This window comes from Vitis vinifera, chromosome 19 (assembly GCF_030704535.1).
Source record: "Vitis vinifera cultivar Pinot Noir 40024 chromosome 19, ASM3070453v1".
Lineage (NCBI taxonomy): Eukaryota > Viridiplantae > Streptophyta > Magnoliopsida > Vitales > Vitaceae > Vitis > Vitis vinifera.
Window position 1 is genome coordinate 923,948 of NC_081823.1, and position 25,390 is coordinate 949,337.

Here is a 25,390-nt window from a genome sequence, read left to right on the forward strand (position 1 = left end):
TCCAGTTATGGAGGAGGCCAGCACTAGTGGCTGGGAAAGAAACAAATTGATGAGGGGTCCAGTCCAGTTGGCCAGGCGGGGTAGAGCTTAGAAAGTATCTGCTTAAATTCCTAAATGGGATGAACCAAAGTGCCATCCTGGGGCCAATTTGCAGGCATCTCATGTCATCATTGTTCCCCTTGACTGGACTTTAATTGGACACCATAGAGTAAGGCACTCTTTCAAGAGAGATTTCGGTCAATAGGAGAGTGGAAAGGGTGTTCAAAGACGACATAACCCTGTAGCAGTATTCCCATTACTAGAATCACAGGGGCATTATAGTAGTGGTGTGGCCCACACTTATCGTCTTTGTCTACAAAGCACTTCAAATTTTGTACATTACACTTCATTAGTAGTAACAGACACCGAAAAAGCAGAAAAGGGGAAGTGGAGTGGAGTGGAGATGACATGCATCCCATATAACAATGTCAAAAAACATACAAAAGGTAAATGGTAAAGGAAGTCTACTCTATCCAAATTTGACAAAAGGTTTAGCCATTGGGGTACATTCCAATTCACTAGAGTTGTTGACAATTACTTTCAAAGGCAAACCGGGCAACAAAGGCAGCCAATCCATACATGTATATCAGTTCTTTCAATAAAATTTGGATTAAAAATAGGAAAGAAAACACATGAAAGGGTTGTGAAACCACCCCACACTTTGAAGGACTATATATGATTCAAAAATAAATTAAAAAAAGGAAAGGAAAAAAAAAAAGGAAGGGAGAACAACTCCCGAACTCACCTTGAATCCCCTCTGTTACTCTTTTCTGGAACATCATAAATATGGACTCTCTTTTTAAGAGAGAGAGAGAGAGATGGATAGCATTGAGCTTTTTCACTTATTCAATCCCTTATCTGCAAAACAAATTGTTTAATTTAGTTAAAAAGGAATGGTCCCTTTTATTTGATAACCAAGATTCTAATCAAATATCTCTGTCAATGTACCTGGTCCTCGAGCTCCCAAGAGTGAGCTCTAGATCATCTGAGCCACACTCCTCATGGATCCTCTCTCCTTCCCATGGCTTCACTAGTCCCACTGTGTTACATCCAAATGCAAACTCATCTGAAATTACTTCAGACATTGGAACATCTGCAGTATGATCAGAGCCTGCTGCAATTGCAGGTGAGCATGTTCCACTTTGCCCTGGAGTCCACATGCGAGAACCACTGGCACTGGCAAGCATTTCTTCCTTGAAGCCAAATGGGTTTGAAGAGACAAGGCTGAATGTGGGAGAAGTTGGCCCACCTTGAGGGATTCGAATCCCAGCAAACCATTCTGAATCAGGAAGGATCTGACGGCCAGGGCTTGGTGGTGTCGAAGAGGGCAGGAAGGAGTAGTGGGCTCCAGCCCATCCAGGGCGAGCTGATTGGTCGTCCCAGTCGGTTTTGATTCGGGGAGTCCGAGCAGTTGGAGAGCTCAATGGAGGAGTAACTGGAGCACTGATGGAGCCACTATGGATGTATAGATGGGGAAGCTTGGAGGAAGAGGCTGATGAGGATGCAGATGAGAGATTTTTGAGCCATGGTATGAGGGAATTGCCATCAGCATTGGGATTAGCAGCATACGATGATGAAGCTGGGCTAGGGAAGGAAGAGGAGGCTGGGCTGGGGTTGTAGGAAGCACAAGGGCTTGGGTGATAAGATGAGCACGGGCTTGCTGATGCGGATCCACCCACAATGTCCATGCGTTCAACAGGCTTGCATCCCTGCAAAAACCTTGAAAAGATGATTATTGCATGAAAACCAATAGGCTTTCTAGGATGGCCCAGCAACTTGACTGGCATTTGCATAAGGTCACAACAAAAGTTCCGTGACTAGCAATCATATTTAAAAATTAAGTACATACAAGATAACAATGATGTTTCTTCAGCCCTACGTACCCAAAGTTTATGATGAGTTTCCCCTCATCTAACTAGAAACTCTCCTCCAGCTTTTCTCATGATCATATTAAATGGGTCTCTGCAACCAAGAATTGTGTCACCTCTTGCTTTTTTTTCTTCAAATTGATCATAATCTCCTTGCTCATCAATTTCACATGCAGAGAAATCCATATATTTACAATCTGCACTCAACTCCCCATCAATTTCAAATTGACTATTTAAAGAGCACTTCCTTGGCTTATACTTAGTAGGTTGATTGTTTCTAATAATACCATAATGTTTTGTGCACAAAGCTCCTCATCTCAGCTAAACTTATGAACACATGTTTCTAAATTTACCAACACCTTTCTCCACTATCCCTACCTAGTTGATTGTCATGTTCTAGAACCTTTTCTTTACTACAATAATTGTTCCTTGAAATATAAAAATCACCCAACTCTAATTTCACAGACAACATTAGTTCTAATTTCACAGACAACATTAGTACCAGCCGCTTCCTACCCAGTGATTAACAAGCTGAGACCATAAAATGTCACTCTGAACCATATACCACCTTAATTTTGGTTATGGCTTAGTCGCCCTCAGTATACAATTTAACAGTTGTGAATAAAATTTTCAAAAGGACAGTCTAGGGCACAGAAGGGGAAAAGCAGCTGATGTGGTCCATACTAAATAAACATCTGCAGATTGAATCATCCATGGGGAATTAGCTAGTTCATGTGTGGAATCCAAATTAATGACACAGAAAAAACACTTATTTCCCTGTTTCACACAATGCGACAAATTAGAACTTCACCTGTAAGGATGTAGAAACCTCTTTGTTAAAGGGTCAAGATGTAGCTACCTCCCCAACCAGTGACAAGCTCATTTTTCCAGGCAGTATCATGAGATGTAATCTGTGGTTAGCCATTGTCCTAGCATTGTAGCTAGTAATGGCAAACCATATTATTCTCGGATCAAGTGCAAGCCATGTAATGTTGACTATAATAATATCATTCTCCAGTGGTTTTGGGACGGATAGGAAGTCCAGAGGCACAAAATTTCTATATAACTACATACTCCCTAAGCCCCCTAATAAAGAAAATGCCTCAACCCCTACTGCAAATAACATACCTCTCATCCTCAAGGGTCACACGTTTCACCTTGCTGTGTGAAACATGGTATAGTTACCCAACTAGTTTGACAAAAAACCAAACCAACTTAAGCGGTATTACACTTTAGATTAATGACATGATAATGGTTATTTTGTTTCTAGGAAAGGAAAAAAGGAAAGGGCCACAAATGGATTTTCTATTTAGAGGGCAGTTTGGCAGATATTATGAAGTTGTGTCCTAAAATACATGGATAAGAATCAGGGAATTGCAATAACTAGCAAAAGAGGAATTGTGTAGGATTCAGACCCATGAAAGCACAACAAAAAGCACACCGGAACTCTTCTACCGAAATCAGAAAATCACTAAAATGGCTTTCACATCAACCGATATTCTAACTGGAAACTTTAAATAAAGGGGTGATTAATCAATTAATTAATAAATGCTCTTGATAAATGCAACTGCTTTCCACAAAAGAAGAAACTATCACGAGAGGAATGCAGTGAAGAAAGAGGGATCCAAAATAGAAAACAAGACTGAGCCATAACTGAAAAGGGTTGGTTGCAACAAACAAAGTAAGACTTCATAAAAAGGATGATACCGGGACTCAAATATCGGAGAGAGAAAAAGTATTGAACTGCCAAAACCACCCTCTGATATTCCAGGATTTCCGTATCATGAATTGGTGATTCAGAGGGACATTTGGTTGAAAACAGAGGGGCATTTTCGTCTTCTCCGGATCCCTTTCTCACTCTCTCTCTCTGCCATTCCAGACTCTCTGGGACTCGCAGTCATCGAGAGAGAAAACAGAGAATCTTTGGCTTCACGCCAGACCAAAAGATGAGAAAACAAAAACAGAACCCCCAAGAGTCCCCACCAGATCTAAACGTACGCCGGTGAGATAGAACTAAACTCTAAAAGAAAAAAAATAAAAATCTATCAGATCAGCAATCAGCAAGAACAGAAAAACATAAACACAAGAAAACACTGCCGAAGAGAAAAAGTGGGACACTAAAGTGAGCCACCGTACCCGTGCAACCTAGCGCCAGCGAGGAGCACGATGCACCGGATCTAGCCCATCCCTAACCCCGCCCAATCGCCACCGGCCACGGGAGCCGTAAGCCCTAGATAACGTGCGCCGGGAACAGGCGGGGAGCGAGTTTCTCCTCCGTGATCAGAATTATCCGCGCGATGCTAAAGTGCACTTTCAACAGCGCAAGTTAGTGCGGACGAGGCTAGACTCCTCCCGAGATCAGAATTCTCGGCGCTGATACTAACGTGTGCCGAGGACGGCTTCAATTAAAGGGAACAACGACGCCGCCGGCGGCCGGTCCCCGTCCCCTCAATCGAAATTCCCTGTGCGGATGCTAGCGTGCGCACCTAAGCGCCGGGGATCCGCCTCGGTCGAACTAGAATCTAAAATGCGCACGTAGGGGACACAATAGCAGTACCACACACCGCAAGCAGAGACGAGAAAGAAAAAGAGGTTATACGGAGTATTGAGGGCGTACCTTCCGGTAGGTGGTGCCGTCGGGCTCGACGGTCCATCCGGCCTCGTTGCAAAGGGCTTTGAGGACTTCGTTGTTGTCGCAGTGCTTGGGGAGCTTGTAGTTTCCGTACATTCTCAGTCCGGCGAAAATCTTCGCCGCGATGGCCCTCCTCCGCCGCTCTCTCCTCTTGTTGTTCTCCCTCTCCTTCCATGTCGGCAGCCTCGCCCCCGACGTCATTCCGACCACCCACCACCCCCCAAAGCGACACCGTTTCCACCTCCAAACCCTACAAATCCCACCAAAACGACGCCGTCCAGCACCACAACAACCACTCTCAATCCGCTTATTAGCTCCTCCTACCTGGCAATTATCACCAATACGAGCGACGCTTCAAGGAAAAAAATTCAGAAGTTGGCGCTGGAGGAGGAGCGATCAGATCTCTGTCCCCGGAGGAGGAGCAGCTGTAGCCGGAGAAGCGCCGGTGAGGGGGTAAAATGGGAAATTAGAGTAATTATGAGATGGGCGGATGAGTGTACAAATGGAGGAATTTGTGTGGAATGGTCAGCTAAATATATCAGAGCTTTACAATTGCCCTCATGTAGTCGATAATTTACTAGTTTGCCACTTTCTCAGGAGGGAGAAAGAGAGATGCACTTACGCCAGAAGAGTTCCTGGTCAAAGTTCGCTGTCTTTGATTATATATATAATATGTTTATCCAATGACAATATATATATATATATATAATTAGTTTAATTTTTTTTGTTAAATTAAAATTAATATCTAATTCATTAATATTTTAAAATTAATCATTTTTATTTATTATTTAAAATTATTTTCTATTTTTATACCTACTATTAAATTGTTGTACCAAATATATTTAATTTACTTAATAATTTAAAATAAATTAAATTGATTTATCAAATTTTCACTTAATTCTAAAAAAAATTCATTTCTTTATGAAATTTTAGAAATTAACCCATTATATATATATTAATTAAATTATACGATAAAGTCCAAGAAGAGAGCTACCCTGAATTAATCAAAAGTATGGAAAATAGTACATTTTGTCATTTTGACTCCTCTAGATATGGTTTCCAGCAAAGTTTATTTAACATTATTGCCAAGAAAAATCCACCTTTTGACCATCACAATAGCATGGTATTATTTTCTTATCTTCCAAACACCCCAGCGGAGAAGAAAAAATTCAAGAAGATTATGAAAATTTACCATTTAAGAATAGCCATGAAAATGGGGTAAGGAAAATAAAATAGTGACCTTCAAAGCTTAAAAATCCACCAATTTGCTTAATGGTCTAAAGATGAATTTTTAAATTATTTCTCCAATTTGCCCTTTAGGTGTGCCAACATGAAATCATATTTTTAAAGCTTTTAAAATGATCAAATCTTCATAAATTATTTTTAAATGATAAAAATTATCCTTATATTTTTAGGGACTCATGTGAAAATGTAGGGATAATTTTATAATTTATTATATTATGTTATTATTTATTTAATATTAAAATAAAATAATAATTTACTTTACCAGCCTATAATAAATAAATAAAAATATTTATACGTAAAATAAAAGTAATAATACAAAAAAAAAAAAAGATAATGTTTATTCTTTTATAATCATTTTTTAAAATATGTATAATTAAAAAAGATGGGAGGGTAGTTTAAACATTTAAGCGAAAACCAACACATGAAAAAACAACACGTTAAAAAGGTATCTGAGAGCGCATGAGTCGATGAGTGAGGGTGACGTATTCATGACACGTGGCAGATAGAGAGAGCGACACTTTGTAATCGTTTGGTGGGGGTCTACGGTGAAGACCCTGGGGCCAATGACAGGGGAGCAACGCAGGTGTCAAGGTCCAGCACACGTGTGAATATAGAGGGCCTCACACCACATGATGTGAAGTTCTCCACTGCCTCCCCCTCACGTGTCCCTGACCGTGACACAAAAACGATGGGCCAAGCCCATTGATGAAAAAGAAAGGTTCTTATGGGGCAACAGGTCATGAATGGCCTTCATGGCACAAGCCCATTTTGAAATCTTGAACCTTGGGCTTTGTTTTTGGGTCATAGTGGGCTTAGCCCAATAGGCCTGGAATAATTGGGAAATTTGGTTAGATATCATCTGTTTAGATCTGATCTTAGAAATTTTGAGCCCCAGCCCAATCCTAGCCTCTCGAATCTTGGGCTTTAATTTTAGGTCTATGTAAGCTTAGCCCAACAGACCTTGATAATTGGGCCAGTTAGCATCTCTTTAGTTCAGATCTTAGACATTTTGAGAGCCCAAGCCCAATCTTGGCCGTTTTTCAGCTCTATGCAGGCTTAGCCCAAAATCATAAATTTTATGTTCACACGCTTTTAAGGCTGCAACCGAGATGTAGAAGTCAATCAAAGCTCAATCCTACCTTACTTTAAGACCTAGGTTGGACATTTTTATCAATAAAAGTATTTATTTATTTATGCGATAAATATATATAAAATAAAGATAATGTAATGTCATATGGTGAAAAAAAATGTTTTAGAATAAGTATCCAAGTGGATATGCTTCCTATTTTCCGTTTTTAAAATTAAAAAATAGTAGTAACTTTAATATAAAATACAAGAAATTTCAAAGGCTCGTACCGAAAAAGTAATGGTTTTAAAAATTTATTAAAAAAAAATTATATCAAAAGATTTTGCTATATGAAATTTAATTTTTTTAAAGAATATATAAGGTAAATTTATATTTTTTATATAAGATGTTTTACTTTTTATATAAAATTTATTATTATTATTTATTTTAAAATAAAAAAAATAAATAAAGTATCTAAACGAAACATTGTTATATTCAACATTGTTTAGTTACATTCAATGAAAAAATGTATGCATAATTTGATATTTTTTTTTATTCATTTTTATGATTGGGCCAAAATTATATGCTATTTTATTGTTTTATGTATAGTTACACATTTATAATATTTTATATTTAAATTCAAAAATCATAGAATATGCAAAGAAATGACTTTAATCTAATAGCATTTGTAAAATTAGAAACATTAGAAATAACAAAGGATGCAACAATTATAATTATGAAAAAAAGATGTTATTGATTTATATATTAATTTTTATTGTTCCATAAAAGTCAGATTTACTAACATTTTATTACAAATGAAGTTTGATGTCTACTGTAATTTCCTTTTTATTATCAATTTTCCATTAGCCTCATTTATATCATATTACTCATCATAAAAATTAGATATTTCTATAACATTTTTGGTACATGCTTAATTTTTTATTTTTTTTAAATACCATGCCACAATTGATTTTTCTTTTAGTTTAATTAAAAGTGATTTTCTTAAAAGTTGCAATCACAGCTCATACAGACTAGGATAAAAGTTGATATATAGTGAAATATATAGCTACCAAATTATTAAAATGCTAAAAATGAATGTTAAAATATGTCATTTATGCAAGGTTTCTCTAGAATCGCATAAATGTAGTTTGATCTTTCTAATTCTAATAAAATGATTCATTTAGATCGTGGCTTGAATATTAAGACAATTATACACTCATATATCATATGATACCATAAAAATACTGACATTACAAGCATAACATAACATTGAGTCATCTTAAATAATATTTTCAAAGAAATACAACATTATAATTAGACATGAGATTTAAAAAAAAAAAAGTCTGAAACTTTTAGTGTCTTGCAAATTGTTCATAAAAGGATCAATATGCATATACAAATGCATTTTGATGTCATGTTGCTCAATCAAGAATCTTCTGAATTGATTTCACATCGTCTTAGTCATCATTTACCTAACATCAAAACACCTATCCAAAAGATAAAAATTGTGTTAAAACAAATATATTGGAACTCATATGCATTCTCAACAAAATAATAAAATAAAGATAATAAAATGTATCAATATACTAGTTCAAGCAATTTAATATATAGAATATTATATTGATATAATCATACATGTATTAAATGTTTGGATCAATGTCATTATAAGATATTTTTTCCATAGTGTGGTTTAATCCTTATGTCATATAAAATAAAAACTAATAAAATGAAAATAAATAATCACATCAATATAAGCATCTTAAAACAATGTCAATATTTATAATAATTTTCAAGGTAGAGCCACTTACACATCTTCAGAAAGAATATCTTGTACATCATATATGAAAGTAGATGATATCGGCAACTGCATTAAACCAGAAACAATAAAGAAGTTTTAGATAATGTTAACTTGATTGAACAAATATTTTCATGAAGTTACCATTGATTTCAAATTCCATTAATTAGTACCTCTACGAATGTATTTCATATATAAAATTTATTTTATAGAGAATTATTAAACACATTTATATAAAATATTTTTACCTAAATCTCTTTAAAAATTTAATTTTGTAAATGGAATAAATTTAAAGAAGTACAAATTGACAATATTTAAAAACAATAGTGATTAAATGTATTTTCACCAAATTAATCTTAGGTGTTATCGGAGAAATTAATCCATTATATAAAATGATACTAACCGTAAAAGGATTCTCGTCCGTTTGAAACGTAGTAAAGGGTTCAAATATAGATTTGGCATGAGGTGTGTTCCATTCCAACCCATCCCACCACTCTTTTTCTCCTCTGATTTGTTTGAGGGGCGGTGTTGAAGCTCGTCTTTCTCCACTACCATCGTTTATTTGCACAGAAAGAGGAAGCCTTCTAAGCTCTGGGCAATTCCATACTGTAAGTTGTAGAGAATCACAAGTCATTGTTCCCTTCCATATGCTCTTCAATTTTGGTAGATTTTCCAACGTCAAACTCTGTAAGTTGGGGAAATAGAGGATGAGATTATGCCTTTGATTAATGACTTCTTCTTCTTCTTCTTCTTCTTCTTCTACCTCTGCTGCTACTATTAGATCCTCCATTTGTCTGCAATTGCCGACATCAATGCTTTGAAGGTTTTTGAGGTGGTACTTCACTAACTCAGGCGTGAACAAGTGCTTGAGATTGTCACAGTAACTCACGTACAAGTGCTTGAGACTGGAACAACGTACAATATCGATTGGTCTCAATTTGAAGAGAACCCTTAAGCTTGGCAAATCCTTAAGAAACAACCAGTTTAATGAGGCAATGCAGTCCTCTACCGACCACAAGTATTCTATCCCCTTGCATTTTGATATCAAACATGCTTTTAAATCTGTCGCCATCTTGAGGGATTGAGAAACGTCCAATAAGCCAGTGGGAAGATGGCATTTTTCTATCTTGAAAAACTGGACATTGGTAGGGAGCACAAGCTGGTAGTCATCATTGTCTTTTCCTCCTTCCAGATTACATGACTTCACTATTACTTCTTTACAAAATTCATTTTTTTTTCCTCGAAAAGTTCCAAATCCATTTAATCCAACACAATAGTGAGTAAGTCTTCGATAGTGTTCTGTTCTCATGTAGCTATTGAAATTGTGTAGACCGGAAAACTTGACTTCAACGATCTCCAACTTTCTCAACCCACTCAGCTCCTCCACTCTTACATCCGGAAGTCTTCGATCATCAAGTCTTAGACACTGCAGTTGAACAAGATTGGAAAAAAGATTGGAAAGAGGATTGGAAAGAGGATTGGAACAGTAGGGAGATGAGGACCAATGAAAATGTTTAAGGTGGACCAATTTCTCTATACCTTCAGGTATTGTTTCCATTTCATTGCTACAGAGATTCAACTCTCTCAATTCTTTAAGCTTTGCCAATGAATCTACCCGATTTAATTTTGGACAAAAACAAAGAATTAGAGCTCGAAGTTTCACTTTGTCATAAATAGAATCTGGTAGGAATGCAATGTTTGTGTATGACAGGTCTAGAACTCTAAGGCCCAGCATGTGCACAAAGAAGGAATTTGGAAGACCTTTATCCAGAGTAGGCCGAAATGGATAAGAATACATGTTATTTTGAAGAAACAGGGTGGAAAGCTTAGGCCAGTTTGGTACGAACATCAAAGTTGAAAGCTTGCGAATTTGCATTAATGAAACTCTTTCTACACTATTATTTGACCACTCTATCTCGCTTGGGAGATCTTCTAGATTTCTTACGATTTTCACCATGAATCGAGAATTCTTTGTTGATATGTTGATAGCCATGTCCCTGATCACATCATGCATCTTTACATATTTTCCATTCTCACATCTTTCCAACAAACACACATTTTCAAGTTTGTCCAATATAGCATGCCCTCTATCACGCTCTGCTTGCCAACTTCCCATTTCTTCTACCAACCCCTCAGCAATCCAGTATCCGATCAAAGACACTCTCCTAATCTTATAATCTTCAGGAAACAATGCACAGTATAATAAACATTCTTGAAGTTTTTCATTATTCAAGCGATTGTAGCTGAATTCCAATATTTTAAATACATCATTTTCCATGTCGATTGTGTGCCCTTTAACATGTTCCCTCAACTCATTCAATGCATTCCTCCATCCAGCAATGCTATACACAACACTCATACTTCTAGCTGTAGTGACAATGGCAAGAGGCAAACCGCCACATTCCTTGATAATATCCTTGGCTATTTCTTCTTCTTTTTGACTCAGTGCATTGTACCGCTCAAGTGTTTTGTTGAAAAGCTCCCATGCTTCTACCTTAGAAAGTGGTTCCATTTTGATAATTTCTTTGCATCCCATTCTTAGGCACACATCCCTTGATCTGGTGGTTATGATTAGTTTTCCTCCATCAACTCCAATTGGAATTCCAACCTCCCGTGGGACATAAACTTCCCATACATCATCTAATACAAGAACAAATTTCTTTTTCTTCTGCAATGCTTCTGATAATAAAGCAGCTCTTATCTTTTCATCTTCCTCTTTTGAGAAATCTAAATTTATTTTTCCAGCAATAGCATCCTGCAACCTACGAATGCTGGAGTCTTTTGATACAGTCACCCAATAGACATGGCCGAAAGTGTCCCTATTTTCCAAGAGCCGATTGTGAATATGAGTAACGACAGTTGTTTTGCCAATCCCTCCCATTCCCCAAACTCCAATGCTTTGGATTTCACCTTTCTCTAAGCATGTCCAAATGTTCTTGGCTGTAGTTTCACCTATTAGCTGTGCTGTTAACAATGCATTTCCTTCATCTTGATGTACATCAATTAAAATCCCATTAGGAAAATTCCCCAACTCAAAAATCTCATCTACCTTTTTCATATTCGCTTCAAATTGGCTTAGGAAACTGAATCTTGAAAAATATCTTCTCTCTCCAGCTTTTTGTTCTATCTGTTGTGCATCGTCTTTTACAACTTGCACTTCTATCAACCAATTTTCAACTTCTCTCTTCGCCTTCTTTCGACGGTTGTACTGTGCATCTTCTAACTCAGTATTGATATCTTCTTCTCGACACTCGAGTCTTTTCCTTTTCTCTCTTAGAGTAGTGAGATTCTCGTTAACAATTTTGTGGTAGTTGAAGTAATTAGAAATGGATGACCACATATCTTTCAATAGCTCCACATACTCCATTGCAAAATACAACCTGATTATATTAAATTAATGTATCATAAATATTTAAATTAACAACATATATCATTAAAAAAACCTCAACAATAAAAGTAACAACTTTTGAGCCATATAAAACTACCACTAAGATATAATAGTCTTTAAGCTTTTTCTTTCTTTCAATTGATTAAATTGCCTTAAATTCTTATTTGATATATAATTCTTTTGAAAAAGAATTCTATATGGTACCAGAGGGTGTGAGCAGTTCTATAAAAGTTTGGAAATGAGGTGTGAAGTTCAATTGTGCAATTACAAGACTCTTAGCCTAATTCATACTTCAAAAATTCAATAAAATGATTATGAGCATATACAGATATGCCATAACTACAAATATTGCATTCTAAAGACACTTACATGGATATAAAATTCTTGAAGAATATCTTGTATTAAAAAAAATTAGCACAACTAAAAGCCTATATATTACATAATGTCACGTGAGAATAAGACAAGTTCTTTTTAGATTAAAAAAAATGATTTTTTTTAGATAATAAAATATCATTTAATTATCTGGATTTTATTTTTTTTAGCTATTTTTAAAAATATAAAAATTTTGAGAAATTAAAGGCAATCCAAATATTATCATGGCAACTCCTAGGGAAGAGGCAAGCCCTCCAAGGACACAATTCAAAGTTAAGAAGGTGAGGAAAAGTGAAAAAGTGTATGGTTTGTTTTCAAAATATAAACCTTCTTTAAGTTTTTAAAGATGTTGGAATTGTTCAAAGAATTTTTAAGATTTTCAAAGTTTGTTCAAAATGTTAAGATTTTCGAAACTTCAAGTTTCAAGTTTTAACTTTCAAGGTTCAAATTTGTAAAAAAAACTTCTATTATAGATTAAGTCATTAAAGTTTTTAATCGACAATCTCGAAAAAACTTAGAAATTCAAATACCACGAAGTTTTTTTCATTTAAAATTAAGCTCTCTAAGCCTCAATCACATCTTTTAAATGAATCTAAGTCTTAATAAGATAGATTCAAACATTCAAGTGATGACTCAAGACTAGGCTAATACCAAATAAGTCTTCAAATCATTAATACTCTTATTAAATCAAGAGTCAGGCCTGAATCTAAACCTAATGCTAAAGTTAAGACTTAGAAGTCGTTTGGTAAAACAACTTAATTACTTAATAATTTAGTTTAAATCATTAATAGATTAAGTCATATTTGATAAAATAATTTAATACCAGAACATAAAGTGAAAAATAATTTCAAATATTAAGTCAAAATAGTTTACTTATTTTTAATGGGTATTTGGTAAACCAGCTTAATGATTTAATATTACGTAATAACCTAATTTAAGTTATTAAATAAATTAAGTATGTTTGGTAAAATAACTTAATACCACAATTTAAAGTAAAAAATAACTTTATATATTAACTATTATTTATCTCAAAACTTTTTTTACCTCATTTACCTATGTTTAGTGAAAATATATTTTACGACTATGACTATATTCACAACTCATCTTTTATAGTATATATTTTTGTAGTTATATCTTGTTTCTAAAATACTTTAAATATGAATGTTTAAGAAATAAACTTATTATGTAAGATTTATGAAAATATAAATATTAATTAAAATTAATAAAGGTAAATATGTTAATTGATGATTTAGAATAAAATTCAAGTTAACTTTACCAAACAACTCTAATATTTAACATAACAAATAAGTAATAAGTTTTAAGTCAATAACTTAAGAAAAATTTAACTTAAAGTCAATTTAAATCATCAATATTTAAGAAGTTTTACCAAAGATATTCTTAATCTCAAATCTCCTTTGCCTGATGTATCCGTGTTTAGTGAGAGTATTATACAATTATAGATTAGAAATTAAATAAAATTATTATCTATAATTGAAAAAAAAAATATATGGGGGTCAGATTAATTTATAAAATGAAAACAAATAATAATCACCTTCCCCATGGTTGTGTGATTCTTGCATAATCCAGCAACTATGCCACCAGGCCCACCACTATGCGCACTACTGCCCAGTCCTATGTGCCCTTGATCCAATTTTTTAATCCAAGTCTTCATTTTAATATTTTTAGACTATGTTTCATTTTTCATTCTTACAAATTATTTAAAAAAATAAAACAGAAAAATGTTTAAAAACGATTTTATTTTATTTTATTTTATTTTTTTATTTTTGTAAAGTTTAGGTATCATGGAAAAATATAAGAAAAAATAATAAGAAACATAATTTTTCTATATATAACAAAATAAGGAATTTTTTATTTATTTTTTTTCTTTCATTATATATTTTTATTTCCATTTTCTTTCTTTCTTTATATATATATATATATATTTTTTTTTTCTGGTTTTGGTTTTTGTGGAGTTCCATATATTTATTTTTAATACATGGTTTTTGGAATATCTCATTTCTATTTGAAGTTCAAATGACTTCTATTTAATTAAATTTTTTATAATAAAATAAAATAAATTGAACATTATTTAATGGAATTTTTCTTTCATAATGTTTTGTATATTGAGACTTAATTTTTGAAAAAATTTCTTCAATGCAAAATATCTCTCCTTTTTTTTTCCTCCCAACTTTATTCAAAAATAAAAAATAAAAAAAATCCAAAATCCAAATTACTTCTATTTTTGCTTTTATTTAAGTAGAAATAAGAGAAAGAGATTGCAAAAGATGATATTTTAGTTTTTGTTATTAAAGCAAAATTTTCTAACAAAAATTCTAAGCATTTTCTTCAAAAAAAAGAAATAAATAAAACCTCATACAAATAATTGATTTTAACTATTTTTCTTATTTTTTGATAAGTTGATTGCATAAATAATTATATAAAATAAAAGTTATTAATCAAGAATATTTTTATAACTGTTCTAATTGGTGAAGGGAAAAAATTTAAAAATGAAAAATGAAAAATGATATTTACAGTCTATTCCGAATAGGTAGATATGTGAGAAAGAGTTGAGCATACTTAATGGAGTTAAAAACTTTGTATTGAATGTAAAATACTAATACAATGAAGATTGTCCTTGTATAGATATAAAGAATAAAAAATATAAGATATTTCTCGTCTCTAGAACAATTATTTCTCATCCGTAAAAATAAAAATAATTCGATCAAACCATATTAAAAGTCTATGTAATTTATTTTTTTTAGTATATTTATGTTATTGTACTAAACTCATGATGCTGAAGTTTCCAATATCCCAACATAATTCTTAATAGCATTCAATGATTCTAAAGGTTAAACCCAATTATAATCATAAAATATAATTTGAACAACTTGGAATGAGAAAATTAAGCAAAAAAATAAAATTGAAATATAAATAAAAATAAATCTGACCTTGTTCTGATGTTCTGATGGAAGGAAAGAAGATTAGGGCAAAGGGTTGAAGGAGATGAATTATCTGTGTGCTGCAATATTAAACAACAAGTGGTGAAAATCACATAATCCCCTTTGGAATGAAGTGTGTAGCTTCAAAATACATGGGCACATGCTTCAAACCGGAAAATGAAAGCTTTCTTAGATGAATTCAAAGTAAAACTGACCTTGTTCTGAGATGAATATCAGAGAGATAGAAACTTGATGCCAAAGAGATGAACTTAGTCTCAATGACTACAATATTGAAGGATATGTTGTATGCAAGAGGAGACCTTCCAAGTAAAAAGTCATCATCGAGGGAATATTCAATTGCATTATTGATGAGGTGCTTTAATGTACAGACAAAACTTTTTCATAAAATGATATCACTATAAAACAAACTAGTACTAACTTGTCTGAAAAGGTAGGAAAAAAGAGAAAGAAATAATGGAGAAGTGGGGAAAAGGTAGGAGACAAGACAAAAAATAAAGGTGAAGTGAGAAATCATCCTACTGCTTTTGGAATAAAAAAAAAACCTAAGAGGCTTCGTAGAAGACTACCTTTGGTAGTGGGAAAATAAGAAATTCGACCCAAGAAGATAATGATATGATTGAAGAAAGCAACAAAAGATGTGGGGTTAGGCTGTCCCTTCATTTCTTCCTCTATGACTTTCTTCTCTTTTTCCTCTTCTTTTCCCTTTTTATTTATTTATTTTATTTTATTTTATTTTTTAATATGGTGTGAACTGTGAACTGTGAACTTCACTGCTGGGCCATTGATGAAAAAAGGTTCTTGGGGGGGGAGTTGGTCATGCCTAATCTTGGCCTCTAAAACCTTGGGCTTTGTTTTTGGGTCTATGTAGAAGTAGCCCAACAGGCCTGGAACGATTTAGTAATTGGGCTGGGTAGCACATCTTTGGTTCGGATCTTAGAATTTTTGAGAGAGAGGGACCGGAAAATAAATGGATAAGAAAAATTAAAAGGAAAAAAAAAACGTTTAAAAATAAATTTAAACTTTAAACCAAATAAATTATGCGTCCACATGCTTTTAAGGCTGCAACTCGAATGAGTTGGCCGGGTTGGAAGTCAATCAAAGCTCAATCCCACCTCACTTTAGGTTGGACATTTTTATTAATAAAAATATATATTTTTATTTCATATATTAAATATATGAAAATAAAAAAAACTGTCATATGATTTAAGCGTAACAAAAGGTCTATATATTACATGATGTCACATGAGACTAAGACAAATGCTTTTTACATTAAACAAAATAATTTCTTTTTTAAATAATAAAATATTATTTAATTATCAGAATTATATTTTTTGGTTATTCTTAAAAATATGATAACCCAAAAATATGCAAATCCCAAAAAATTACAGGCAATCCAAAAATTATCATGGCAACTCCTAGGGAAGAGCCAAACCCTCCAAGGACCAATCTTCAAGCTGGAATGAGAAAAATATTGAAGTTTCCAATGCCATAACATAATTTTTAATAGCATTCAATGATTCTAAAGGTTAAATTAACCAATTTTTTTTTTTAAAAAATAAAATTGGAATAGAAATAAAAATAAATTCAACCTTGTTTTTAATTAGATGATTGATGGAAGGAAATAAGATTCGGGTTTATGGAAATGAATTATTTGTCTGCTGCAATATGAATCGACAAATTATGTGCATGTAAACAAATATGAAAATCACACCATTGCCTTTGGAATGAAGTTCCTAGCTTCAAAAAATTATCATTGTGGGAATCATTCAATTACTTTATTGATATTCAAAAGATGGGAATCACTTTAAATTAAAGAAAAAATAAAGAATGAAGAGAGTTAACTTTTTCAAAAGATGGAAATTGCTTTATTAATAAAATAGCATTACAAAATAAAGAAGTATTAACTTTTTGAAAAGGTGGGAGACAAGATTGGGAAACAAAAGTAAAGTGAGAAATAATGCATGCTTTTGCTTTTGGTATTAGTAAATATTTATATTCATTTGATTTTTATTTTATTTTTTTATTCTTCCATAAAGGCAGATTTACTAACATTTTATTTACCTTTTATGCAAAATGAAGTTTGAATTCTAATGTTATTTCCTTGCTATCATCAACTTTATATTAGCCTAATTTATATTATATTACGTGGCTCATTACCTCATCATAAAATTTAGCAAGATTGTCCTAGAACATTTTTTTATATTTGCTTAAAAAAAAAAAAATTAGAACGACGAGGTATGACATTAAATATTAAAATAAGGGTAAAAATATTTAGAAATAATGAAGTTTTTTAAAAGAGTGATTGAAAAGAAGAATTTTGATTTTAGAGTTTCATATAAGGGCTTCACATGACAATTAATTTGTTTAAATGGAATTTTATTTATGCAAAATACAATATTTTCATGTCATTTAGCAAAAAGTCATAAATATTATTTTAAGTGATTAGTCTTCTCGTATGAAATAAAATATTTTTTCATTTGTTTTAATTTGGGTTGAAATAGTGAAAATTTAGTTATAATTTTTCATATACTTTCATCTTACTATATCGTATCTCAATTTTTTCTTGTTCTTTTGGTAAAATCAAAAGTACCCTTTGAGGGTATGGTAAAAGGATTATCTTTGTTAGATGCACTAATGATAGACCCTAAATAAAGGAAAGGTGGATTTAGATTGATGAGCTTGTTAAAAGAATAAAAATGAAAATGATCAAATATACCATTTAAGCAAGGTTTCTCTAAACCGCTATGAAAAAAAAATGATCAAATATCTCTATGACATATTTTAATTTTGGTAGATTTATCAACTCCAAACTCTCTAAGTTGGGAAAACGGAGGATGAGATTATTTGTTTCATTAATGTCTTATTGTTCTTCTTCTACCTCTGCTGTTGCTACTACTATTAGATCCTCCATTTGACTGCACTAGCGGACATAGATGGTTTGAAGGTTCTAGAGGTGGTATTTCACTAACTCGGGCGTGAACATGTGCTTGAGACTGGAACAACTTATAATGTCTGTTGGTCTCAACGTGAATAGGACCCTTAAACTTCGCAATTCATGAAGACACGTACAGTGCATTTACTGAAGCAATGCAATCTTCTTCCCACCACAAATATTCTATATATCCCCTTTCATTGTGATATAAAACATGCTTTTAGCTCCATGGCAATCTTGAGAGATGGAGCTACATTCAATAGACTGGTAAGAAGGTGGAAATTTTCTATATACAAGAGCTGGATATTGCTAGGGAGCACAAGTTGGTTGTCATCATTGTCTTTTTCTCCTTCCTTCAGCTCACATCCGCATTGTCCTACTTTACAAAAATCATGTGGTTGGAACTGATGAAAAAAATATCCCATTCCATATAGGGGGAAACGATAGTAAGTCTCTGGTAGTGTTGTGTCCTCATGTAGCTATTGAAATTGTGCAGACTGGAGAATTTGACAGAAAGGATCTCCAACTTTCTCAATCCAATCAGCTTCTCTACTCCTACATCTAGAAATCTCATATCTTCAAGCCTTAGACACTGAAGATGGAGAAGATTAGGAAGAAAATTGGGAAGAAGATTGAGAAGATGATTCAGATGTGCCCACCTTAAATTGTGTGAGATCCAACTGAAATGTTCAAGGAGGACCAATTTCTCTATCCCATTAGGTATTGCTTCCATTCCACTCCAACTGAGGTCCAACTCTCTCAATTCTTTGAGCTTTGCCAATGAACCTACCTACTTAATTCTTCACAATGACAAAGAATTAGAGCTCGAAGATTCACCATGTCACAGATAGATTTGGTAGGACTGCAATGTCTGTATATGACGAGTCCAGAACTCCAAGGCCTAACATGTGAACAAAGAAGGACTCTGGAAGACCTTCATATGTACCAGGTCTACTTTGAAGAAATGACTTATAAAGCTTGGGCAATTGAAGATTAGGCTACTGGGGGGTTTGAAAAAACAAGGTATCAAGCTTGGGGCAATTTGGTACAAACTTCAAAGTTGAAAGTTCCCTACCCATTAACTGAACTCTTTCTAGATTATTTGACCACTCTAGCTCGCTTGGGAGATTTTTGAAATTTCTTCTGATTTTCACCATGAATCTAGAACTCTTTATGTTGATAACCATGTCCCTGATTATCATGCAATTTTACATATTTTCCATTCTCACATCTGTCCAACGAACACACATTTTCAAGTTTGTTCGATATGACATGCCCTCTATTATGCTCTGCTTGCCTACTTCCCATTTATTCTACCAACCCCTTAGCAATCCAATATCTGATCAAAGATACCCTTCTAATCTTATAATCTTCAGGAAACAATGCACAGTACAACAAATGCTATTGAAGTTTTTCATCATTCAAGCGATTGTAACTGAATTCCAATATCTTATATGCATCATTTTCCATGTGAATTGTGTGCTCTTTGACAAGTTCCCTCAATTTATTCAATGCATTCCTTCATTCAGCAATGTCATAAACAACACTCATACTTCTAGCTATAGTGATGATGGCAAGAGGTAATCCAACGAATTCCTTGACAATATCCTTGGCTATTTCTTCTTTTTTTTGGCTAAGTACGTTGTACTACTCAAGTGTTTTGTTGAAAAGCTCTCATGCTTCTTAATGTATAAAAGAATCTATTGATCTAATCATGCTTGTATTGGATGTTTGAATTAATGTCATCAAAGAGATAGAGACGATTTTTCCATCATACATATTGTTTAATCCCAGTATTATATAAAGTAAAAATTAATGAAACAAAAATAAAGAATCACATCAATATAAGTATCTTAAAACACTGTGAAGTTTATAATAATTTTCAAAGTACAGCCACTTACACTTCTTCAAAAATTTCTTCTATCTCCACAATCAAAAAACCCCTTGGGGCTACATTAGACCAAAAAAATAAAAAGATATAATGGAGTCAATTACACTTCAAAAATATTGTCCATAGTCTCACTCCAACGACTTGTGACCCCAATTGTTTTTTAGCCACCTCATGAAACCAAAAAATAAAAATAAAGTGTTAGATTATCTTGACTTTGTACTTGATCAAACAGATTCTTCATCAAATCCATGTATATAAAATAAAAAATTATACTTACTCTGAAACCTTTTCCTTGTACAAAGGAGTTGAAAAACAGATTTGGCATGAGGATGTGTCCCATTCCACCGTACCCGTGCAATCTAGCACCAACGAGGAGCACGATGCACCGGATCTGGCCCATTCCCAACCCCGCCCAATTGCCACCGGCCAAGGGAGTTGTAAGCCCTAGATAACGTGTGCCGGGAACAGGCGGGGAGCGAGTTTCTCCTCCGTGATCAGAATTATCCGCGCGATACTAAAGTGCACTTTCAACGGCGCAAGTTAGTGCGGACAAGGCTAGACTCCTCCTGAGATCAGAATTCTCAGCGCTGATACTAACGTGTGCCGAGGACGGCTCCAATTAAAGGGAACAACGACGCCGCCGCCGGCCGGTCCCCGTCCCCGCAATCGAAATTCCCTGTGCGCATGCTAGCATGCGCACTTCAGCGCTGGGGATCCGCCTCGGTCAAACTAGAATCTAAAATGCGCACGTAGGGGACACGATAGCGGTACCACACACCGCAAGCAGAGACGAGAAAGAAAAAAAGGTTATACGGAGCATTGAGGGCGTACCTTCCGGTAGGTGGTGCCGTCGAGCTCGACGGTCCATCCGGCCTTGTTGCAAAGGGCTTTGAGGACTTCGTTGTTGTCGCAATGCTTGGGGAGCTTGTAGTTTCCGTACATTCTCAGTCTGGAAAAAATCTTCGCCGCGATGGCCCTTCTCCGCCGCTCTCTCCTATTGTTGTTCTCCCTCTCCTTCCATGTCGGCAGCCTCGTCCCCGACGTCATTCCGACCACCCACCACCCCCAAAGCGACACCGTTTCCACCTCCAAACCCTACAAATCCCACCAAAACGACGCCATCCAGCACCACAACAACCACTCTCAATCCGCTTATTAGCTCCTCCTACCTGGCAATTATCACCAATACGAACAACGCTTCTAGGAATAAAATTTAGAAGTTGGCGCTGAAGGTGGAGCGATTAGATCTCTGTCCCCGGAGGAGGAGGAGCTATAGCCGGAGAAGCGCCGGTGATGGGGTAAAATGGGGAATTAGAGTAATTATGAGATGGGCGGATGAGTGTACAAATGGAGGAATTTGTCTGGAATGGTCAGCTAAATACATCAGAGCTTTATAGTTGACCTCATGTAGTCGATAATTTACTAGTTTGCCACTTTCTCAAGGGAAAGAGAGATGCACTTACGCCAGAAGAGTTCCTGGTCAAAGTTCGTTGTCTTGATTATATATATATGTTTAGGGAAAGTTAGGTTTTAGGCTCCTGATATGGAAAATATATGGTTTTGAAACCCAAATATATAAAATATGAGATCTCACTATTAATATGTAAAATAATATTGAAAACGCGCACTATTTCCTGTTTATTTTTCCTCTTCCCAAATTGCCCCTAACATACAGGTAGAGCACAGCGTGTGTCCATTGTGGCACTAACTTGTTAAAAACCACGGCTCAATTTTTATGCCTTAAAAGCAAATATAAACAATTAAAAAAAGAGTCGAAAACTCATTTTTGATCTGTTTCTGAACCATACCAGGTAGTAGAGACCAGACTTTGCAATCAAACATCTTATTTGATGCGAAGGGACAAGCCAAGGACCAAACAAATAGAGGAGAAAACAAAGTGTTGAGGAGAAGATGCCACAGAAATCAAAAGAAAGTGAAAAGGTGTGAGTCACTTGAATTTCTTAAATAGCTAAAAACAGGTGTCTTACCTATTATGGCTCTTCATGATGATTTATTCTTTTGGTGAGACTCTAGGTTGTGATAAGCATACAGGCAAAAGAAGAACAACCATTCAACAGTTCCACTCGACAAATCCAATGCAAGGTATAGCAAAATATAACAATCACAAAGGAAACAAGTTATTATGTGATCTACCAGTAAGTAAGAGAGACCAGAGAACATGGGAGTACACTATTGAAGAGCCGCTTGGAACACTAGTCTACTCGTAATAAGCAGAAATAGTGAAATAGTTCCAATTAAGTTATAAGATGGTTCAAAACCTCATAAAACTAGATAAGAACTTCCAGTTATCTTCTAGTTTTAGCAGAAACTAGAGGAATCAGTCTTCCAACTATAAATAACTGTGAAAACCCTTGAGATTTCAGATAAACAATAGAAAGAATCCCAGATAGAGATGGTGTTAAAATATGTCAACAAGTCTAATTACAAGAATATTCACATACTCCAACATAACTTGTCAAGCATATGATACTCATAAACTGTTTTAATTTCATACTATAAATGATAATAAAAAAATGCACTAGCATCTCTCTCTAAACTTCATAAAGCTGCAGATAACAATAGGAAAATTAAAGATGTTTGAATTAAATTTATGGGAGCAACAGCCTAACAGGAGAACGTATAATTCTTAAAAAATGGATTAAAGATCAATCTTGTGTGTAATAATATCCTTTGTTTCTGAAGCTCTGGATGGATGGGGCAAAGTGCTTTCAAGATTATCCACTGTGATGTTATTTGATACAATCAAGGCAAGAAGACCAGCAGAATTGTTTATAATAAGTTTTGGTATCATACTATCATGGAGTTTCTTCTAGAGACAATTCAACATAATTCTTCTTAACGCATTACAATATAGGAGTTTAAAGGGTTCTCCCCATCATGAAAGTAGTCACTTCAAATTGACAACCAATTCGAATCAGCTCCAATATCAAAACAACCAATCCACAAAAAACCCAAGTGCCATTCCATCCATATACCAAAATAAACCTTCAAATCCATTTGAAGAAATCATTTCATCCAAAACCCACTTGTAAAAACACATCAAACTCAACAAAAAAAACATACCAAAAAATAATCCATCAACCCCAAAAACCCCAAATCAATTTCCCTTGTTGATTGATTGATTGCAATAGTATTACACAGGCTTATCATTTTGTCGCCCTAGAAAATGAAATGCCCAAGTTCTCAATTGAGTGGAGATTTCAAAACATTGAAAAACCTAATACCCCAAATTCCAATATTTTTTGTTCCTTCTCCCACAATTCTCATCAACCAAACGGAGAATGACGAACGTATCAAATTCTCTATTGATGGGAGATTTCAATTTTCTTGTTTCCCAAACAATGCCCAAAACTCCAAAATTTCCCTTTTTCCCATACTTTCCTACCATCAAACAGACAATAACCAATCCAAGAAACCACCTAAAGAGGAGAAGAAATGCGCACATATACACACTCACCTGGTGGATTGGTGGGTACATGGAATTGGTGCACACGGGGCACTCAAGCAATTCATGAACGCTGGTCGCCGGAGGAACGACGCCGTTTTGAAGAGGCTTCGACAAGAACTGATGAACCACATGATTATGATTGAGATTGTGATGATGGTGATGAAGGTGGTGGATCACCTCCTCTTCCATGCCATCCGATGACGATACACACTCAATAGTATCCAAGTCCATTAACACACGCCCAGAACCCCTCTAGAAATTTCAAAAAACAAAAAAAAAATTCCCACAATTTTCAATATCTTCTTCTCTCTCTGCAATTTTTCAGTCAGTTTCTCGCGTTTTCTTTCAGGATAGAGAAAATGAGATAGATAGAGAGAGGAAGATGGAGAGAGAAGGTGGATGGATTTCCGAGAACCAAACAGCCTGATACATTCGTGGCCATCCCTTTACAGCAACATGTACAGACAACTGAAGCATCCGTTGTGGAAGAGCCCAATACACCTAAAGTACCTCCCACAGAAGAGCTCAATGCTGCCACTCAGCTAGTCACCAAGCATTCCAAGGCCCAGTCCAACTCGGGCCCACGCAGGCCCAGAAAACCACCAACTTGGATGAACGACTACGTCGTGTAAGGAAAGGGACGTGAAGCTCTGGTTTTATCTTTTGGTTTGTTTTTTATTTTTCCTGCAATTTACTATTTTTGGTTGTAACCAATTCTGTTAGAGGGTTGTGCCGCTTTGGTTTTGATTTTCCCAAGAGAAGGCATAAAACTCTCGGAGGAGGTCGGCATGGAGGAGGCTATGAGATTTTGGATCTGAACTTTCTCTCTTTTCCTTATTCTTCTTTTTTCTACTCAACCTTTTCTCTGTTTTCTCCCTTCTTCGTTCTGGAGATATTGGAGCTGACACTCGCTCGAAGAGTGCCCTTGTGCTAACCGGTCATTTTGTAGGAAGAACGTATCAATTGGTGCTTTCATCGACTCCTTTGATGGCGGACTCGGATGTGCTTTCAGCGGTTAAGGCTTTGCAGGATCAATTTGAAGCTCGATTTGAGAGCCAAACGGTGTCGTTTCATCAAATACTCCAACAATATATGTCTACTGTTGATTCGCGACTGGAGGAGTTCCGTTCTCAGTTTCGTGGATCGTCGGGATCGTCTGCGGGTCTTCTGGGTCCTCCACCGGCCCCGCCGCCTATTACTGAGATGGGTGCTGGAGGTAATGAGTTAGCCACTGCCTTACGTTTTATGAAAATGGAGATTCCGAAGTTTAACGGAACCGATCCCCACGGGTGGGTATTTCGCGTTGAGGAATTTTTTTATTTTCATGGAACACCTGAGCCGCTCCGGTTGCGGATTGTCTCCTTCCATATGGAAGGTCCGGCAGTAGGTTGGTATCAATGGATGAAGGCCAATAATCTGTTGTCTTCGTGGAAGGCATTTTTACTCAGTCTGAAGCACCGTTTCGGAGCTTCCCTCTATGAAGACCATCAAGGTAATCTATCTAAGCTCACTTAGACTGCGACTGTGGCGGAATTTCAGTCGGCCTTCGAGGACCTGATGAATAAAGTCACGGGAATTTCTGAGCCGTTGTTGATTAGTTTTTTCATTACCGGCTTGAAATCGGATATTCGTCGTGAGCTACTTTTCTCACGGCCATCCACGTTGATGGAGGCTTTTGCCTTAGCTCGAGCCTATGAAACTCGCTGTGAGGAGATCAAGCAGAGCGCTCGCCC

General features: G+C 35.1%; 2 protein-coding genes across 5 annotated transcripts in view; both read right to left on the bottom strand.

The window, feature by feature from the left end:
• Positions 1–529: 529 nt before the first annotated feature.
• On the bottom strand, positions 530–5,204 carry LOC100241756 (BES1/BZR1 homolog protein 4). The gene is made up of 3 exons (XM_010645795.3): positions 4,525–5,204; positions 988–1,748; positions 530–897 (listed from the first exon to the last, which is right to left on the bottom strand). The coding sequence occupies exons 1-3, from the start codon at positions 4,738–4,740 to the stop codon at positions 894–896; spliced, it is 981 nt and encodes a 326-aa protein (XP_010644097.1). The 5' UTR covers positions 4,741–5,204; the 3' UTR covers positions 530–893.
• Positions 5,205–8,042: 2,838 nt separating this feature from the next.
• LOC104877486 (probable disease resistance protein At4g27220) overlaps positions 8,043–25,390 on the bottom strand; it is a 34,315-nt gene continuing 16,967 nt past the window's right edge. For 2 of the 4 annotated variants that reach the window (XM_059735430.1, XM_059735431.1), the window contains exons 2-5: positions 15,354–15,424; positions 9,049–12,025; positions 8,659–8,714; positions 8,043–8,337 (exon numbers count right to left, since the gene is read on the bottom strand). In XM_059735430.1, the coding sequence (XP_059591413.1) occupies positions 8,319–8,337; positions 8,659–8,714; positions 9,049–12,012 (3,039 nt within the window). In that variant the 5' untranslated portion in view covers positions 12,013–12,025; positions 15,354–15,424 and the 3' untranslated portion in view covers positions 8,043–8,318. Of the gene's footprint in view, positions 8,338–8,658; positions 8,715–9,048; positions 12,026–15,353; positions 15,716–25,390 lie in introns of those variants that run through there. The other 2 variants (XM_059735429.1, XM_059735428.1) reach the window with 2 other exon arrangements.